This window comes from Pogona vitticeps, chromosome 14 (genome assembly GCF_051106095.1).
Source record: "Pogona vitticeps strain Pit_001003342236 chromosome 14, PviZW2.1, whole genome shotgun sequence".
Taxonomy (NCBI): domain Eukaryota; kingdom Metazoa; phylum Chordata; class Lepidosauria; order Squamata; family Agamidae; genus Pogona; species Pogona vitticeps.
Window position 1 is genome coordinate 10,949,835 of NC_135796.1, and position 21,322 is coordinate 10,971,156.

Genomic DNA, 21,322 nt, shown 5'->3' on the forward strand with positions numbered 1-21,322 from the left:
ATATTGAAAGGGAGGAGGTAACCGTTTTATACATGTGTGGGATATAGATATACGTAGATATATAGAAAGAGAGGGTTATTCCCCCCCTTCTAAAAATATACAGTATTCAGGTTTTTATTGATCCTCTGCATTTTTACTCATTTGAAGGAAAGGTCTGTATTTCGTCAGGCAAGGTCAGTTACCTGTCTCTATTAACCAAGGTTATTGTTTCTTTCTTTGTTTATCATTCACATACTGTGCCTTTCCCCCAGGGAGCTCAAAGCCACATCCTTGGCTCCTCATTCTTAATTTATCTACACAACAGCCCTGTGAGGTAGCTCAGGATTGGAGAATGTACATGGTTGGAAGTCAGGTCCATTGACTTTCATGGCCCGGGTCAGATTTGAACCTGGTCTCCCAAATTCTCAGCTCGTTAGCTGTAGTAAGCCATAGTAAAACATACCACCTGACTTTCGCCATAGTTCCTTTCAGTTCTAAATTACGAACTGCTGGATAGCTCAGTGGTTTAGTTAGAGCCAGAGGTGAAGACTTTGGTTCCCCGCTGTGCTTCTTTGACGGGCTGGGCTGGATGATCCATAGGGTTCTCTCCAGTTCTGCAGTTCTAAAATTATTGTTCTCCCATCTTGCAATTCAGGCGAGTGATATATAAAAGGCTAGGTTCAGCTGTTAGTGCTACCTAGATCAGATCTGTCGAATTCAGCAGGTCTGCTCTAGGACTCACAAATGGATTTAGCCTAAAGTTCTCGGGCAGCTGCTGGGTAGCTCAGTGGTTTAAGCCTTCTTACTGCAGAGCCGGAGGTTCAATTGGGAGTTCAATTCTGCACTCAGCCTCTTTGACCAAGGCTGGACTCAAGGGTCCCTTCCAGTTCTGCAGTTCTAAGATGATGTTGATGTTGTTGGTTGTCTCACATCCAGGCACTGAGTGATCCCAGTCTTAACTTCATCTCTATCCCATGCCCTGATACCTACGAGTTTCAGAGCCCTGGCCTTAAAAACGTTTCATCTTGGCTGGCAGAAATCTGTTTATTATTCATTTCTAGCTTTATTATTGACTACGCAAAAGCCTTTGACTGTGTAGACCACAACTATGGCAAGTCCTTAAAGAAATGGGAGTGCCTGACCACGTTGTCTGTCTCCTGAGAAATCTATATGTGGGACAGGAAAGAACAGTTAGAACTGGATATGGAAAAACTGATTGGTTCAAAATTGGGAAAGGAGTACGATAAGCTTTATATTGTCCACTTGCCTATTTAACTTATATGCAGAATACATCATGCAAAAGGCTGGACTGGATGAATCCCAAGCCGGAATTAAGATTGCTGGAACAAATATCAACAACCTCCAATATCCAGATGATACCACTCAGATGGCAGAAAGTGAGGAGGAATTAAAGAACCTCATAATGAGCATGAAAGAGGAGAGCGCAAAAATGGTCTGAAGCTCAACATCAAAAAAACTAAGATCATGGTCACTGGTCCCATCACCTCCTGGCAAATAGAAGGGGAAGATAGGGAGACAGTGACAGATTTTACTTTCTTGGGCTCCATGATCACTGCAGATGGCGACAGCAGCCCCGAAATTAAAAGACACCTACTTCTTGGGAGGAAAGCGATGACAAACCTCGACAGCATCTTAAAAAGCAGAGACATCAACTTGCTGACAAAGGTCCGAATAGTCAAAGCTATGGTTTTTCCTGTAGTGATGTTTGGAAGTGAGAGCTGGACCATAAAGAAGGTTGACTGCTGAAGAATTGATGCTTTTGAATTGTGGTGCTGGAGGAGGCTCTTGAGAGTCCCCTGGACTGCAAGGAGAACAAACCCATCCATTCTGAAGGAAATCAACCCTGAGTGCTCACTGGAAGGACAGTCCCTGAAGCTGAGGCTCCAGTACTTTGGCCATCTCATGAGAAGAGAAGACTCCCTAGAAAAGACCCTAATGTAGGGAAAGTGTGAAGGCAAGAGGAGAAGGGGACGACCGAGGACGAGATGGTTGGACAGTGTCATCGAAGCAACCAACATGAATGTGAATAAACTCTGGGAGGCAATGGAAGACAGGAGGGCCTGGCGTGCTCTGGTCCATGGGGTCACAAAGAATCAGACACAAGTTAACGACTAAACAACAAAGCTTTGTTATGCTTTGGCACTCTGGGTGCTCATGGTAACACCTCTCTGCTAATTATTATGATATATTTTTTTTACGCCACATCCTTTAATTGTGCATAACAAATGTTGGCAAAGAGCTGCAGGTCTGGCGTTCGTCTTAATGCAGATGCCGCAATTCCTGCTGGACCTGTTTGTTTGGTGGGCAGCCCAGCTGTACGGATGAGCTCTTTCTTTCCATGCTGCCCTGTTTAATAACTCTGTTTATACCGCAGATGGTTGCATTTATCTACCACAAGTTGCTCAGCGGAGAAGGCTTTAGAGAGGCTTGGCCTCTTTTGTGTTTCTTTTAAACAACAGCCAAATATTTTTATGCTTATTTAGAAAGCCCTCCATAGTTTGGGACGATGGTAAGTTGTTGGGAGTGTCCTTTTCCGCTGGGTCATCTCCTCACTCCACCCAAGAGATGCTTTTCTAGGGGAGGGGCACTCCGAAGGAGGCTAGGCAGTCCTCTCCTGGAGGTCGGACCTTCGTTGCTGTGGCACCAACTCTCTGAAATCACCTCCTGATGGAGCTACCCCTGACTCCCTCCCTTCCAACGTTCAGAAGGCATCTCAAAACCTTCCTTTTTAGAGAAGTCTTCCATCATGAACCTGCTTGGTCCAATGCATCTTATCCCACTCGTCCCTGGGATAATACACGTCTTATTATTACTTGGTGTGCATATTCTTGCCCATTTGTTTATTATCTTACTGTTCTTGTCTGTGTTTTATTTTAAACCTGCCAGAATAGTGCATTGCACTAACGGGGGCGGTATACGAGTTAAAGTTTACGGTTTGTTTTTTCTAGTTCATGCCTGGAAGGGGGGCTACCTGCTTCTGCCGCCCCTGCCGCCATGGCTACGTGCTCAGAGGCACCCGCTGGGAAGCCGGGCACTGCCTCTGCGCATGCCCTTGCCTGGAGGTGGCGCCTGTAGAGGTGGCAGGAGGGACAGGGCAGTGGGCGGGCATCCCCTTTTTTGCCGATGCGAATGAAACTCCAAAGGGGAAAAAGTTCATTTTTTTGCTTCGGACAAACGGGATGTCCAAACTGGGTCATGAAACAAACTGTGGACCAGCCCAGTTCATCGGGTCTTTTGATTTGTGGCAGAAAGTGAGGAGGAATTAAAGAACCTTGTAATGAGAGTGAAAGAGGAGAGTGCAAAAAATGGTCTGAAACTCAACATCAAAAAAACTAAGATCATGGCCACTGGTCCCATCACCTCCTGGGAAATAGAAGGGGAAGATATGGAGGCAGTGACAAATTTTATTTTCCTGGGCTCCACTGCAGATGGGGACAGCAGCCACGAAATTAAAAGACGCCTGCTTCTTGGGAGGAAAGCGATGAGAAATCTTGACAGCATCTTTAAAAGCAGAGACATCACCTTGCCAACAAAAGTCCGAATAGTCAAAGCTATGGTTTTTCCTGTCGTGATGTATGGAAGTGAGAGCTGGACCATAAAGAAAGCAGACTGCCGAAGAATTGATGCCTTTGAATTGTGGTGCTGGAAGAGGCTCTTGAGAGTCCCCTGGACTGCAAGGAGAACAAACCTATCAATTCTAAAGGAAATCAACCCTGAGTGCTCCCTGGAAGGACAGATCGTGAAGCTGAGGCTCCAATACTTTGGCCATCTCATGAGAAGAGAAGACTCCTTGGAAAAAACCTTGATGTTAGGAAAGTGTGACGGCAAGAGGAGAAGGGGACGACCGAGGATGAGATGGCTGGACAGTGTCTGCGAAGCAACCAACATGAATTTGACACAACTCTGGGAGGCAGTGGAAGACAAGAGGGCCTGGCGTGCTCTGGTCCATGGGGTCACGAAGAGTCGGACACGACTAAACGGCTAAACGAAGACATGCCCATCTCTATTAGGCAGCCATCAAAGCTATGCAAGCAGTGGCAGAGGCTTCTTTCTCAGACGCTTTGCAGTATCCTTATGGTCTGAGATGGGATGGGCCCTCACAGCAGTAGAAAATAGACAGTGTTCCTGTCTCCTAAGACCTCCGTCTTGCTCTTTCCGCCTTCTTCTGTTGTTCTAGTATTGAGAGTGTTCTGGTGGTTCTCTGGCAGTTCAGTTCACTTTATTATCACAGTTCCAAACTTTTGGGTACCCACATGTCGTAAAGTTCCAGTTCCCACCATCACTTTTCCGCTGGCCACACTAAGCTGGGGTTTCCGGAGAGATGACGTTCAAAAATATCTGGGCAAACTCCAGGAATGGCAACCACTGTTTTCTTAGCTGAGTTTCTCTACCTACCCTTCTGATTTTGAAGTGAATGGCAGCTTGCAAAAAAGTACTAGGGTTTTTTTAAAAAAAAGTTTAAAAAAATAAACCCAAAGCAAAAAAAAAAAATTGTATTGGCAATATCACATACCCACAAAATCTGCAACAGCAGCATGGAGACCAAACATGGTTCTCTTAACCATGGCGCTGAAGCCCCAGAATGTCTTCTCTCTGCACCCAGGAACACCTACCACCACAGTTCACCTGGTGGAGAATAATCGAGAAGAGGACTTCGGTCATGAACCTTGACATCTGAGCATGTTGATATCCACAATAATTGCCTTATGTCTCATATAACCTTAAAGTCTGCATAGGCAATGCACAGCAAAATGCTTTTTTCACTCATTTCTGTATTTATTTGGTTTCTGTTAGCTTCATCTTCTGTTTGCTTCAGTGAAGGAATCCACGTGGTTTTATTATTTATTTATTTATTATTATTTTTAATTTAATTTGTTGATCAGATCTACATGCCATCCCTTTAGTGCGATGCACTATTCTGGGTGGTTTACGACAGTAGTAAATGACACACTACAGTATAAAATGCTAATGCATACTAAAAAGTTGAAAGCGAATCAAAACAAATGGCACCAACCACAAATTTGCCATAAAACAGTGGGACTAGAGGTGTAAATCACATGGGGTGGGGTGTACATCCTCTCTAAAAAGTAGCATTTTAAGTTGCCTTTTGAATTACCGTATTTTTCCATGTATAAGAATATACTTTTGTCTAACATTTTTAGACTAAAAATTGAGGGTTGTCTTATACACGGAAGTAAGCTGAGGAGAGTAAAAAAGCAAGTGGACGGGAAAGCAGAGATCAAATTGTTCCTGCAGGGCCTTGATCCCTTTCCCCCTACACATGATAAGCCCCACTTAGATTTCTTAATTTTGGGTTTAAAACGTGGGGGGGGTCTTATACATGGGGGCGTCTTATACACGGAAAAATACGGTAATATTTAGGAGGCCAAGCATAGCTCTACTAGGAGCTGGTTTCACAATGTTGGTGCCACTCTGAATAAGGCCTGACCTCTTGTAGATGACTTACAGGCTTGCCTCAGGGTGCCCGCCCGGATGAGTATAGCCTGGGAGAATCTGGTGGGTCAGGGAGATGACATTGGGAAAAGATACTCCATTGCGGTTTTTTTCTTTCCTGTTTAACTTCTATGTTTCCTTCGCGATGAGATGCATCAGGTGTGCTTTGCTGCCCGGGGAGCCATTAGATTTGTCCAATTTCAAACACATTGGACAAAATGCTTCCGTTTTAGAGCTGTCACTTGCACTACCTACCTCCAATAATCTTTGCATGAACTGTGCATGCTATTCCAACCTGTTCCACGTTTCCATCCCGAGGGAAACAAATGGAAAACAATTCAAAGGAATCAATTCTTTAGACATTTCCATTTATTTTTATAACTGAAAGATGTGGGGCTGGTTTCATTTCCTTTTACATTCGTTTTAGAATTGAATCCACTCTGTGTTTTCCATCTCACGTTTAGCCCTCCCACAAAGTCTTTCAGAGGCACCCTTCCTATTAATAAACCATCTTTCATTAGTTTCACATGCTTCGCTATTCACTAAATGTTAGGGGTGGTTGTCCGACTTTCCCTTTTAGCAAGTAAATGAGGAACAAAAGATCAGATTACGTAGTGAGAGAGACTAGGGGCTGTGATTCTGAACAGGTGTTGTGCTCTAAGAGATGATGATGACGACGACAATGACACCCATAGCTAGGTACTTCTGTGCTAAGAATAATGAATAGAAAGCCCAAGAAGATCTTAAAACTTCTGTGCCCACCTTAGCTGGCTGGATAGCTCAGTGGTTTAAGTACCTGGCTGCAGAGCCAGAGGTTGGGAGTTCGATCCCCCCACTGTGCTTCCTGGGAGAACAGCCCACCTGTGTAGCCTTGGGCAAGCTGCACAGTCCCACGGCATATCCAGAGGAAGGGAAGGGTAAACCACTTCTTAGTGCTGTCTACTTGGAAAACCCTGAAAAGGGTCACTGTAAGTCAGAATTGACTTGAAGGCAGAGGTTTATGATAATGATGGTGGTGATGTTTATTCACTTTGAAATGTTTGTAGCCCAGTTTGTAGCTACACCTAATTGTAAATTTATTAACTGATTGCTGATTTTTAAGATTGGGACTGCTCTCTGTGCTATAGTGATGTTCCTTTGGAGGAAAATAGGAAGACAGGTGTAAAGATTTTTTTAAAAATACCTTTTTAGGTTGCAAAGATGTCTTTTTATTTATTTATGGGGCCTGCGAAACATGTTTTGTAGCCTTTAGTTTTCTAGGGTTTACAAAGTGTGGGCCTCTCCATGTTCAGCTTTAATTGTGCTAATTCAAAGGTTTATGGTGGTTTTAATTTTGTTAATTACTTGAGAGGATCAGTTCAGTTACATTTTATAAGGCTGTGTATCAAGAATTGTTTAAAATCCAGCTATTTCATTTGTATTGGCTTAGAGCAGCCTTCCTCATCCTGGACTACAGTTGATGTTTTGAACTACAATGCCTATAATCTCTGGTTGTGCTCAGTCTGATGGGGATTATAGTTCAAGAATTGCAGAGGGCATCAGTTGAGGGGTGGCTTTATAACAGTGGGTAGCATCCTGTGGTCCTCCTTTTCCTGTCCTCTGATATTTGCTTCTGGTAAGCCATTATTGCTGTTTTGTCTTACGGAAAGAAATTTTTGGGTCTTTAAGAATAAAGTCCTTGTGTGGGGATCTGGCTGTAATGTACGTATATCTGAATGTATGCACAAAAATGTACAGTGACTACACAGCTTTTCCCTTCCACTTTGATAATTATCTCTTCAGGTCATCAATGTTGCTTGAGTCTGTTGTGAGTCACAGCATTCCTTCTATCTAGTAAGCAGACTCCGATTGTTAAGAATAAATTCCCTCACATTGGAATGGAACCATTGTAAAATAAAGCTGTTTCACTGTTTTCTGATATACTGTATTTTTCTGTGTATAAGATGCCCCCCCCCACTTTTTAAACCCAAAATTAAGAAATCTAAGTGGGGTTTAGCAAGCGGAGGGGAAAGGGATAAAAGCACTGCAGAATCACTTTGATCCCTGCTTTCCCCTCCACTTGTTTTTGTCCTCTCCTCAGCTTGCTTCCGTGTATAATTTTAGTTTTTAGACAAAAGTATAGTCTTATACATGGAAAATATAGTATATTTGTGAAATGACAGAAATTTGTTTTTGAAGCCTCCTAGCTCGGTGGTTTAGGTACCTGGCTGTGGAGTCAGAGGTTGGGGATTTTATTCCCCCCCGCTGAGCCTCCTGAGAGAAGAGCCAACCTGTGTGGCCTTGGGAAAGCTGCACAGTTCCAAAGCACCCCCAGAAGAAGAGAAGGATAAACCACTATTGATTTACCTAGAAAACCCTGGAAAGGGGTGCCATAGGTCCTAACTGTCTTGAGGTCACATGATTCTTATTTTAAACAGGCTGACAAATACAGTATTCAGACATCTGTCCGAAAAAAGCTGGGGAATACACTGCAACATTTTATTGCTGTTGTTAGGTGCTTCTATATAACTGCTGCCAGATCTGTGGTGAGATCAAATATTATGCTCAGCTCCATTTTTTTAAAAAAGGAACAGAAATTGTAATCTTACTATTAGTTTAATAGAAAGATACTTGAGGACATGGAGTAACAGTGATTACTAGGAGAAAAGGATCCTTAAAGGTGTCTGGTTGTGTTTATTTTCATCAGAGCAGTTTTTGGAATGTATTTGGAGCAGAAGAGAAATGAACTCGCCCTCTTTGTTCTTTCTACCTCATTTTTGTTGTTGTTGTTGTTCTGTCTTGGTTTTAGGTGATAACGTGAACGGGGAAAGGAAGAGGAGGTGGAGATGGAACTGCCAAATCATGCCAAACAATTGCTGCTGCAGCTAAACCAGCAACGAGCCAAAGGTTTCCTCTGTGATGTGATCATTGTCGTAGAAAATGCACTCTTCCGCGCTCACAAGAACATTCTGGCCGCCAGCAGCATGTATTTCAAATCCCTCGTCCTGCACGACAACCTGATCAACTTAGATACTGACATGGTCAACCCGACCGTGTTCCGGCAAATCTTGGACTTTATTTATACTGGCAAGCTCTTAATGACTGACCAGCCTGGTGAACAGAACTTTAACGCTCTACTCACTGCTGCAAGCTACCTCCAACTACCTGAACTTGCTACTCTCTGCAGAAAAAAGCTGAAACGCAACGGGCGGTCTTTTGCAACCAGGGCGGGCGGCGCCCCCGGCGTTGGGAGGCCCCCTCGTAGCCAGAGACTTTCCACCACGTCCGTCATAACTCGTTATTCAGGGTCAACTGAGGGGATGAAGGGCTCTCATTCGAAGGAGATGCCAAAGGGAAAGATCTCGGACGACGAGGTCTTCATCAGCAGTTCCAACCAAGAGAATTCACATGCCTTCAGCAGGGGAATCAGCAAGAACGGCAGCGACGGGAGCAGCAGCAGCGCCAACGGGAGCAACGGGGACCAAGAGATTGGGCTCGACCTGTCGAAAAAGAGCCCCCCGCTCCCTTTAGCTGCTGCCCAGGACGACGCGCAGCATGGCGAAAGCCAGCGCGGCTCCCCGCAACCTGCCTCGGCCCCTGCAGCCAACAGTGCCTCACCCTTCGAAGAGTCCAACGCCGGGGCTCCCCCCAATCTTGCTGACCACTGCGAACCCATGGAAATGGACTTGAGCGAAGACCGCCCGGAAGGGAGCCAACGGAAAAGCCTGCGGCACTCGTCGCGCAAGAAGGAGTGGATCAAGAAAGACAGCGCCTTCGACCGGAAGGAAGGCGGCATCCTCCCTGGCAAAGGGGGCGAGGAGGGCGAGGGGCTGCCCAACGGCATCCTCATGGGCTCCTTGTCGAAGTCGGCGGAGAGGAACCTGGGCCTGGCGGCGTACGGGCCGGATTTGCCGTTCCCGTGCAAAGAGGATGTAGAGAACGGCAAGGAGAACAGCGACGAGAGCGGGCAGAGCGAGAGCGAGAGCGGAGGCCACACCAGCACCAACTACGTCTACCGGCAGGAAGGCTACGAGCCGGTGGCCTTCGGGGACAACCTTTACGTCTGCATCCCCTGCGGGAAGGGCTTCCCCAGCTCCGAGCAACTCAACGCCCACGTAGAGAAACACACGGAGGAAGACCTCTACATCAAGGAGGAAGGGGCGTACGACGACAAGGAGGAAGAGGCGGAGGATCTGTCCAACCCCAACCAGCCCTACACCACGGAATCCCGGCCCTTCAAGTGCTCCGTGTGCGAGAAGAGCTACAAAGATCCGGCCACTCTACGGCAGCACGAGAAGACTCACTGGCTGACGCGGCCGTTCCCTTGCAATATTTGCGGCAAGATGTTCACGCAGCGGGGCACCATGACGCGGCACATGCGCAGCCACCTGGGCCTCAAGCCCTTCGCTTGTGAGGAGTGTGGGATGCGCTTCACCCGGCAGTACCGACTGACAGAACACATGCGCGTCCACTCAGGGGAAAAGCCCTACGAATGTCAACTGTGTGGCGGGAAGTTCACCCAGCAACGCAACCTCATCAGCCACCTGCGAATGCATACCTCTCCTACATAAGCCAAAGACTCTGCCAGCGAGCTCAGAGCCCATCCGCCATAAACATAACCTTTCCCTAGACTTGCTGCTTTAAAACAAAACAAAACAAAGAAGGGCCATCCGTTTCCCTGTTCAGTCATGGGGAGGCTTCAAACCAAACCAAGCTTTTCTCTCTTTTCTCCTCTGTTCTCTTCTTCCTAGTCTCTCCATCCTACATCAGGCACTGTTTCGTCCATCGCTACTCCTCCCTGTTTATGTTTTCCTTCTGCTCGCCTGAGGTTGGATCACGAAAATGCCCCTCCATGCAGCAAGTTGTGGGGTGGGCCCGAGCTTTCCCCTTCCGAGCCCAGGAACCGGAAAAAAGGAGGATGTAGAAAGAACGGGAGATACGACACAAGGAGCTGGTGATCTTTGTGGCCGATCCCTCCCTTTCCTTTCCTTTCATTAGCACTTTGCAATCGTCACGACAAAGCTCAACCCCAAATGTTAATTCCTTTGCACCAAAAGGCGCACGACGATGTTCTGCTGTGCAACGCTTAACCCTTGCTAGCAGTAGTCTTCGTTTTTTTCTTCTTCCAGTCGTACCCATTTGCACGGATAGCCGGCCTTAAGACCTTTCTTGTCCATTGAGGCCTATTTGTGTTGGATTCCACCCTCTCCCCCCCCAAAGAAAATGCTCTTTTTATTGTTATTCTTGGTTTTGATAGGAGGAAAGTGCCCTCCCCCCCCCATAACACATAGGCGGGATGGAGTTCATCCTGTTTAGCCTTGGAGAAACAAACATGGACCTCTTTCCTTCTGACCTCCTCTCTTTTTAGCCGTATCCATGACTGAACCAGGCCTGGGTGTGCCGTCCCCCCTCCCCGTCCTTCCCCCCAAGGAAATTTCTTTCAACTGAGCAGGGGTCGTCTTTCTGTTTTGTTTTGTTTTCCTCCTAGTTTCGTATGGATATTCTTTGCTTAGAGGTACTTGTGTTATTAAGAGGAAAAAAAAACCATTGTTAACGTTTATGTAATTGTCAGAACTGGTAACCATGGAAGCGGGTGGGGAGCGGGTTTGACGTAGGCTGGAATTGCTACAAGTTCCTTTAGGTACTTTTTTTTTTAATTTTTATTTTTGTGTGTCTGTGTGTGAGTGTGTGTGTGTGTGCGCGTGTGCGCGTGTGTGTTTAGCTTCCCCCCTCCCCCCACTAATGAATGGGTCTGTCTGGAAGAGCCCGTTCCCTTTGCTACCTCTTGAATTCACGAGAACAATAAGATGGTTAGTGAAATATTAGGCGTGGTGTTTTTGACCCTCCTCCCCCCCCCCCCGGTTGTAAGTAAAGTGTACAAAGTAGAAACTAAATTAAAAGTTAAGGGATTTTTTTTACCACCCCGTCCTTCCATCAAGAAGTCAGCAAAAATAATGATAGTAGCAAAACTTGGCCAAAGACGATAGGTAGATTATAAGCCTATGGCCCGTGTGAATAGCGCTGTAGCGGCCGTCGGTGTTCACCAAATTACGGATTTTTCTATCCACGAGGAAACTTTTTAAAAAAAAGCTTTTGGGCCCTTCCCAGCCTTGTTTATTGAACCTGGATGCTATTGGCGGAGGGGGGGGGGAATCTCTTAATCTGTTGCTTTCCCCAACCCTTCTGGGGTTTGCGCACAACCATCAGACTGGATAAGAGAGGAACGATGTGGCAGGCGAGAGTCACAAATAGGATCCAGAGTGCAATAAGAATGTGAGGGAAGTGCCACCAAAGTGTTTCATATCCTCCCTTTCGGGGATGGGCGGGGTGGGCGTACTTTTCTTCTTCTTCTTCTTCTTAATATAATTGTTCTTCTTGTCGCCGTTATTAAGGAAATCTCAACGCATGCACACAAAAGCTGGGGAAGCGGAAGAGCGAGAAAGGAAATTCTTACAACATCTGTAGAAGACATCATAGCCAACAGCTGCTATAGGTTTAGGAGGAGAGGACAGGGTATCGCCTGCTATTTTATGGCCCCTCGACTCCGTTGGCGTGACCTTTTCTGAAAAGTGATGGCTTCTTCCCCCCCCCTGCCGCCGCCCACTGCCTGCTACTTACTCCCCATAGGTGGAGTGGGGTGGTAAAAATTTTGCAGTCCCTTTAGAACGACCCTATCTAAATTGAGTAAGGTTTACAATTTTGTTTTGTTTCCTCCTTAACTTTCTTGCTCAAACCATTGTTCTTTTTATTATTATTATTATTATTATTATGACGATTAATATTATTATTATTATTATTATTGGTAGGGTTTCACCAAAGCCCTATGTCTCTTTTTTTCTTAAAAAAAGAAAAAGCAAAAAACAAAAAACTTTTTTTTGTCTTTTAAGTTTAGACCAAAAATAAGAGAGAGAAGAAATAAAAATGAGTGTGTTCACATAAAACACAGATAAAGCTTTCATTTGCCCTCTGCCATCATAAACTTTTTCCCCTTGTTAGGAAAGAACCTATCTGTAAAAAAGATTTTGGGGGGTCACTATGAATGAATAGTTAAGGAAACCTCAAGACCAGAACTTCACGCAAATGCACACTTAACTTAATCACATTAAACCCAGTTACATTACAGGGAAGTCCCTCCCTGTTCTGTGTAACTTTACCTCACTTAACACAGGGGCTGCTTTTTAACTCCATAAAACCCCTGTTCTAGTGCAACAGCTTCATCACCTAGAATTTGTGGGTGTAGCTGCCAGACCACTAATCTGGAAGCAGAATCTCCATATTACCTACACTTTTTAAGGATACCAGTTTCATTGCCTGCATTTGTGGGAAGCGATAAGGGCGAAAACACACACTTTGATCTACAGCTCCATGCGCAGCTTTTGTGATATTCTCAAGGCTCACACCCCCCCCCCAATTTTTCCAATGGAAAGGACAGTCCAACTCTGAAGAGTACTTCAAGCAGTCTCCTTCCCCAGTGAATAAAGGTGGAAATGGACTCTGTACCCTTATACATAAGAAATTACAGTTATGCCCATACATAATTCTCCAAGTATTCTTGTTACAGTTGTTCCTTTGGGGTGATTGCCCAAGTACCACACAGTGTGACCACCCGTGGACCACTGCTGGAAGTCACCATAGGAAAATCCCCAGTCAGTTGGTACACTCTTTGCCAAAATAAGACACGTCCCGTCCCAGCCTCTGTGAATTACAAAGTAGGGAATGGAAAACTCCTTGATGTCCAGCTTTTGCCAAGAGTGCCAGGGCACAGCTGTAAGATGTTAGTATCTCAGCAATGGACATCGCTGGAGCTTGGTTTGAACCAGCCCAGCCCACTCCTCAAAGATCTCCAGACCTTCCCTGACTCTTGATATGCCTTCAGAGCTGATCCTGAGCCACTAAGCTGGTAGTTGAAGTTGAGAGTCAAGATTTATTCTGCTTGTATTCCTACCTCGCCACTCCCTGCCCCAAAAGCAGAACCCCCTAACTCTTCCACCCCCTCTCCTAAGCCATTGCTTTCCACTGCCATTAGAACGGGAAAGCAACCGACCGCGTTCATTCCATGCTGTGTAAACCCATGAAGGCAACTCAACAGAAACAAACGTTCCCACCGCTTTCCAAACTGGTGTCGACCAGAATCCGCATTAACGAGACCAAGCCGAAGCGTTGGTGACTAGCCTACAGCTGAGCCAAGACAGTTGGTGGATTCCAAGTGGCGACTTCGCCGGGAAAGGGTATACAATCACATGTACGCACAATGCGGTCATTGGTAGCATCTCTCCACTTAACTTCCAGGTGGAAAATCTTACGGGGTGAGATTTTTTGCTGTGGAAAGCAGATGCAACTGGTGATTTTGCGTTCTTGCGTAATGCCGTCCTGCCGAGTTGCCGCTTGATCAGCCTCCATCTTTAATCATCCAAAGAGCAGCCCAAGGGTGTAGCTAATACAATACTATACCTCGACCCCTTAGAATTTTGTTAAACTCTCAATAGTTTTTGTGTGTGGTGCGGAGTGGGTGGGGGTTTTAAGAGTTGGTTTGGAATTATCGTTTTGTTTATGGTTTGAAGTTTTGGAATCTTGGTGTTTCAGGACTCGGGTTTTTTTTTTTGTTTGTATTTTTTTTAAAAAAAAACCTTCATCAAAAGTGACTCCTTTTTATTTTTAATTGTCCCCCTCAGCACTTAAAACAATACGACAAAAAGTCTGTGTACAGCGCAAGTATTGTACAAACATGAGGGAAAAAAGTGTCTCCCCCCCCCGTTGTTTTCACAAATGTAGCTGTGTAGAGTGTGTTCCATATGCTGAATTAATGACTTCTTTTCAAATTTTGACAATAATAATGAGAAATCTAATAATATTCAAAGCTTCAGGGACTGTTCAGTGCTCATTTAGAGGGTCTGGACACTCAAAACTACATTTGTACGACATAGTATTGTATCCAGCATTTTCTGTATTTTAATGAGAAAGCAAAACACTAGTTTCATATTTAAGATTTTAAGAGGTCTGGGGTGGGGGCGGGGAGGGGGTGGCATTTCATTTTGTTTCGGTTGGTTGTTTGTTTTTGTTTTGAGATACAGAAAGAGCCTCCTGAGGGGGGGAAAAACTTTTTTTTCCCTTAAATGTACAATTACAGAGGCCAGGCAGCTTAACTGTATGTTTTAGTCAGTTTAGATCCTGAATGTTTTTGGAGTAACAGGAGAGGGTAATAAAGAATAAGTAGAAAAAGTTGTATTAAAAAATAAAAGATAGCTCATACCCAAATTCACAAAAACTATTTTTTAAACCAAAGCACATTTGAATGAGTATGAAACCTCACTTGGTTCAGAAAAAAAAATTTAATATATTTATCTCATTGTTTACATAAACTTTTACAGTTACAGACCTCAACAGATCATAGGGGCCAGTCAAAATTAATTGTTGCTTTTTCCATTGGTTTAGCTGTCAAAAGCCTATTTCAAGAAGTGGTGTGGGAGGAAGGGCTAATACTGTACTTAAAATGTTCATTGCCAATTCTAAAGGGAGGGGGAAAATCTGTATTCCCACGTATTTTTTTTCCCTGACTTCTCCAGGATCGGCCTCAGGGGTTGGCAACTTGTGCCCCCCCCCCAAACATTGGACTCCCAGCTCCAATGAGCCCCAGCCAGCACAATCAGCGGTCAAAGAGGATGAGAATTGTAGTGATAACCTGCAAGCCGCAAATCACCCATCCCTCCACATATTCTCATAGTGCTCAGTGGTCGGTGTCCTGTGAATTGGGTTAAAAAGAGAGAGAGGTTTCCTTTTAGAAATGATGCGGATCAACCAGGTTGTTATCAAGACCCAGGAGAAGTTGCATAAAAGTTGACTTGTGTGGCTATTAGGATACTGTATGAAAAGGAATGGCATCCATTAATCATAAATTACATATGGTGCCACATTGAAAGGCCGGGGGGGGGGAGGAGGAGGCAGTGGTAGACTGCAAATATATCTGCGTTTCACAGTGGTAGACGATTCCACTTTAACTAGTCTGGTTTTGCAAGGGATTTAGAACTCTGTGCCGGAGAGCAGGATTGCCCTTCTCAGAAATAATTGCAGAGCCCCCCACGTGAAACCCCCAGGTTCCTTTGAGGGGACAGAGGGGAGAATTAAAAAGAGTTTATCAGGCTACTACAGGTGACATCGTGCATATCAAGGTGTCTGCGCCGTTATTCCCGCTGGCGATTGAACCTCTGAGGCAAGGGTGGGCCAGCATCTTTTGAGTGGCGACATGGAGCAGTTGAACATCCGCTGTAAGGACGCGGGCTGTTGTTCTTTCAATGGGGAGAATTGGCAATAAGATAAAGAGAAGTCACCCCGGGCTTTTAATCCAGCCTGGAGTTATTTGAGAGACAGGCAGGAGTTCATAGAAAGCGCCAAAGAGCAGCATTAGCCTTAGGGAAAGGGCACCGGGCTTTTTTTGGCTGGCCGCCTTCTGCAGGCATGAAGAGGGCTTGCCAGCCAGATGTATCTGTATAGCCAGGAGATGCCCTCCCTGAATCAGAGGGTATGGATTCGTCTGCCAATTTGCTTAGAGGATTTATAGTGTGAGGTTGCACCCTTTTTTTCTGACCCGTTGGACGAATACACTCCAATGAGACTTTTTTTGTTATGGGGTGGGAGCTTTTACATGCAGCTCTTTGAACCTGGAAGTCAAGTAATCCACGTTGCAAGATGGATTCCCTCTGCTGCACGCGGCCTCCCAAACGGGCGTCGCATATCTTGGGTGTTCGTACACATCTCGTTCTGCGACACAGACCGCTTGAACCTTGCAGCAAGCTGTTTTTTTGCCTTGCTGTCACTCCGTCCTCCCGCCCCCAGTGGTTTCATCAGACCGTTTGTGACCTCGGTTGGTTGGCTTCCTCCTTCGTAGTCGATGCATGTAAAAACCCTCCTTATACTCTCCTTTTTCTCTCAAGGGAAAAGGCATGTAAAAAAGGCATGCTTGGTTTTGCATTGTTGAAATACAAGTTAAAAAAAAAAAGAATGATCACTCAACATTTATAATTCTGAAGCATCTACCTTCCAAAATTACATAGGACTCCCACTACATGATGATCTTCTTGTTTAATTTATTTTTTTATTCTTTCTCTTTTTTTTATGCCAAAGCCACCTCATTTTTTTTTAAAAAATGGAATGAAAATGTTGGGATGAGAAAAGTCGGGGAGACGCTGATGGAAAACAAACGTATTAATTTTGCCTGGTCTTGTATATCTAACAAAGATGGTGCAAACACTATTTGACAGTGTTGTTTTTTTTTGTATCAATATGTATCTGCAGTAATGAATGTATTTATTTCTCAAGATTCTGTATGCACAGTTTTGCAAGGAGAAGAAAGAAAAACTCAGCATTTGCAAAAGATGAAAAGGTGTGTCCGCAGGGTCTTTGCTACAGGATTTCAGAAAAAAAAAGTGTTTAAAAAAAAGTTTTAAAACTAAAAAACAAAAAAAAACTCAGAGACTCTCAGCATAGCCATAAACCATAACCTGTGAAGACAATACAAAGACTGGACTTTTGTAGCTTTTTTTTCATAGAAGACAAATTCTGTTTTGCTGTATTTAAATGTTTCCAATTATGGTGTCACTCGTATACAATTTCCTGTCTTCTTTTCCTCTCATATGTTTGTGTGCGTGTGTATGTGTGCTTGCGTGCATGTGTGTGTGTGTGTGAATGCGTGCATACGTGCACGCATGTCAGCAAGTATGAAAAAGCACTGATTTTGAGTGGTGCTGGTCAGAGTCTGGGTAAGCAGTATTTTCTCTTTTTTTTTCCTTTTTTTAAAATAACCATGTCACTTCTGTTCTAAATGCAGGAATGTCAGATTTCGAGGGGGAAACACCTGATGGTATTTCATTATTATTATTTTTAAAAAGGTCAAAAACGATTTGTTTTGTTCCCACTTTTTAAAATGATGGTGACGAAACTGTAGGAGAGAGCAGGTTTGCAGGGGGGGGGCAGCCTTAACTGTGATTGTTGTGGCTGCTCGAATGGGAGGAAACCCTTGATGCCTCCCAATCCTTTCCTATCATCCTCACCGCTACCGCCCGTCTCGATGTTTACAGTCGAAGCAATAATGGTCAAGATATTTTTTGGCAGTGAGGTGAGTCTCCTAAGAGATTAGCTAGAGAGAGAGAAAAAAAAACGTGTTGTGCTTGAGGATGCTCCTAAGACTGATGTGGGTCTGCAGGGCATTCGCATCCAACCCACGTATGTACTCAGGTGTTGCTGTCTTTGGGGCAGTTTACATCCTCAGGATGACACCCAATCTTTGCCATAATACATTCTGCGCTGTTCGTCATTATGGGTAGGTTCTTAATTGCATCCCTCGGTAGTAATCGGATTTCAGGGGGGGGGGTCTTTTCCTCTCAGCCGGTGGAATGTGCTTGGGTTGCCTCTGGATGCCGCCAACCTCCATGAGCAGGCTGAAGCTAAAGCAAACCTGGAAGGCCAAACTTAACACTCAAGAGCTTTTTCGTCCGTGCTGGGAATCCAGTCCTTAGTCCCAACTAGAGAAACCCACTGCATCTATGGGACTTCATAAATCAAGCGGGTATGGAAGATCCATGGCCTCCTTGTATCTGGTCTGATTGGGACTAACTTGATTTAGTCCTAAGGAGAGAGGTAAGCAGCCGTAGTCCTCTAGATCACTGGACCTTAACCTTGGGTTACTCAGGAGTTTTGGACTGCAACTCCCAGAAGCCTTCACCACCAACTGTGCTGGCTGGGGTTTCTGGGAGTTGCAGTTCAAAAACATCCGAGTAACAAAGGTTAAGAACCACTGCTCTAGATGTTTAATAGTTACAGGACCCACAGCCCTTCACAATGGGTTTGCTAAGGACGAGAGGAATTCTGGGCCAAAAAAACACAAAAAACATCTGGAGGCTTACCAGATTTATTTCCCTGCCTACCCAGATGTAGGACAGCCAGGGTGGTCCTCCTTTTTGAAGTAAGAAGGGACCTCTGGAAAGTTAATTGACATTAGCAACATAGGCATCATATCTGATCTTGACGGCTGTTCAGGATCCAAGGAGCAATAAGCAAAGGCTAGTCATTTCCTGGCCTGTTCTTTTCCTACTCTGAATGGGCCACCCAGCCCTTCTTATGTACGGGGTTCCAGACATGTTAATTTGTTTTGCCAGGGGGGAGAAGCAGCTAGCAGGGTATGAGAGCGAAGTACCCCTTGCCCTCCTCAAGTTCAGATCCCGCCCTGTCCTTTTTTTTTTTCTTTTTCAAAGGACCATCGGGGTAACGTAATGCTTTCCCACTTGTGAATCACATCACTTTTTGGCCCAGATTCTTTGGAGCGGAATTTAAGGCAATAAAACGTTAAAACATCTGGAAACTTAAGCTCTCTCGCTAGTGGATGTTTATACAAACAAAACTGTGTCCATCTGTTGGTCTATCTATTCTCACCCATCCAGAAACCCAAATCACCCCCCTGTATACTTGAACATCACCTCAGCCTCTAGAAAAATGAAAAACTGTTTACCACAGAGTTTTTTTTTTAAAAAAGAAAATAACGTTTATTGTATGAGTTTATAAGCAGGGCGAAACAATCCTTTTACGTCTCTTCGCTAGCGTATACCATTGCTTCTCGTATTGGTCAAATCTCTTGTGATCAGGCTGGTCAACGTCCTTCTGCGTCACTTGTCCGCATTACCTGCTCTCTTGTCAGCTCACTGCAGCTTCCTGTTGGGCCCAGCTTTTGGGCCCCTGTTACAGTCCAAATGTACAGCTTCCAAAAAAAAAAGAAAGAAAGAATTTCTTCTGGAATAGATGCTACTAAGGTCCAGAATGAGATTTCTGCACTGTGATGACCTTCCCATCTCTGGGCATGTAGCTTCAATATGTTACGGGGTCGAACACCCCTTTTCTACCTCACTCATACCTCCAATGGATGTTGCAATAAATAACTTCTTTATTTCTTTTTAACCTGTGTTTCAGAGCTCTTCGAAAGGATGTAGAAGATAAGGAACATTTTATGATAATAGATGTCCCTCTCTCTCTCTCTTTTTGACCCATCCTGTTGCCCTGATCGAACGAGTGGTGTGGATGACCTGACCACTGTTTTTCACGGATCAAACAGGATAATATAGATGTCCTCTTAAGTTTAGGGAGAAACATCTTTAGAAAAGTCATAGCAAGATAGTTCCTGGGTTTTGCTTTTTTTACTTTTACTACCCAAAATAGCCTGTTATGTATGTGTGTTTCATTCACGTAACTCTAAATCACAAGGCGCCAAGCGTGATTTCCTGAAATTATGAAATGCGATTCTCTTTTTCCCACTTCCTGGGGAGGAGAGAGAGCAAAGGCCTGATTTAGATTATTAAGACAAAGATGTGTTTGTTTGTTTGTTTTTTTAAAGTTCTAACTGGAAAAGCAGCACTGCCTTTCCCTCACCTCCTTCTTGAGCCTTAACTCTCGGTCGTACCAAAAGCCTCAGATGTTTCCTCTCCAGCGCATCTGACATTCGTGTCTCAGTGTTCTGTTCATTTCCTTCAAGAGCTTGAATTCAGGTCAAGGGTTGCCGGGTACTGCATCTGCAACTCTTAAGTGTCATATTGGGGGGAAAGATTAAAAAAAGAATACAGAAAATTATAATATGATCTCAGCATTCAGTAATTTGCAGTCTTAATGTACAGTGATGAGAAACTGTTATTTTATGAACTTTTCATTAAAAGGTTGATTGACAACTATCATTGTGCTTGTCTTTTCTCTGTGATGGAAGGTGGGGTGAGGTTGCCTTTACACACTTCTCATGAGCAACTGTGCCTAGCCACTCAGCGAGGGTGGGGTGAGGTCACCCTGCAGGAAGAGACAATTTTTAAAAAATATTTCCTTTCATATCCTGTCTCTGCAATCTGAGATCAAGGGAGGTTCTCCAGTGGTCGCCCATCCAGGTATTTTCATCTAGGCTTAATGCAAATCTTTATCTACTTACCATATTTTTCCATATATAAGACTATACTTTTGTCTAAAATCTTTAGACTAGACTAAAAATTGACGGTCGCCTTATACACGGAAGTAAGCTGAAGAGAAAACAAAGCAGGAATCAAAGCTATCCTGCAGCGCTTTGATCCCTTTCCCCCCACCCTTGCTAAGCCCCACTTAGATATCTTAATTTTGGATTAGAAATTATACACAGAAAAATATGGTATTGTCTTTCCATTCAGCCTTTGCTGTACTCAGTTCAAGGTGGCATAAGTGGTTCTGTTCTTCTGCACTTGGTCTTCACTGCAACCCTGTGAGATAGGTCAGGGCAGCAGAACGTAACTGACCCACGGCCATGGTATAAAAGTGCTGGATAGCTCAATGATTTAGGTATCTAGCTGGTTGGAAGTTCGATTCTGCACGGTGCCTCCTTGACGGGCTGGATCCAATGATCCATAGGGTCCCTTCCAACTCTACAGTCCTATTTTTTATTATTATTATTATTATTATTATTATTATTATTATTATTATTATTATTATTATTATTATTATTATTATTATTATTATTATTATTATTATTATTATTATTATTATTATTATTATTATTATTATTATTATTATTATTATTCCACTCTTCCGAGTCCCAACTAGATGTTAAGTTTTAGATGGTTTTTGTGGATGGTTTTTTTTGCATGCAATGGAGAAATGCCATGTCTTCCATAACAATTATTTCAACAGATTGCTTTCTCATGGCCTTCAGCAGGGTTATTGCTTGCATGCTGACTGTTGGATAAAAAGCAAAGTGCTTTCTGTCCGCAGCACCGGGTGCAACTTAGTCTCAAGAGGAGTGGAAGAAGAGAGAGCTCTATATGCAGCCCAGCTTATATTGAAAGACATTCAGAAGCTCCTGGAAGAAACATTTAAGACTTTCCTGTGATGTCTTCTAAAA

The 21,322-nt window shown here is 44.2% G+C and overlaps 2 protein-coding genes across 7 annotated transcripts in view; both read left to right on the forward strand.

The window, feature by feature from the left end:
- HIC2 (HIC ZBTB transcriptional repressor 2) overlaps nucleotides 1–20,138 on the forward strand; it is a 131,100-nt gene extending 110,962 nt beyond the window's left edge. For all 5 annotated transcript variants that reach the window (XM_072983156.2, XM_072983152.2, XM_072983157.2 and 2 more), the window contains one exon: nucleotides 8,243–20,138. In XM_072983156.2, coding sequence (XP_072839257.2) covers nucleotides 8,280–10,004 — 1,725 coding nt within the window. In that variant the 5' untranslated portion in view covers nucleotides 8,243–8,279 and the 3' untranslated portion in view covers nucleotides 10,005–20,138. The remainder of the gene's footprint in view (nucleotides 1–8,242) is intronic.
- Nucleotides 1–21,322, forward strand: part of UBE2L3 (ubiquitin conjugating enzyme E2 L3) — a 227,381-nt gene that overhangs the window by 109,668 nt on the left and 96,391 nt on the right. The gene's annotated exons all lie outside the window — the stretch shown is intronic.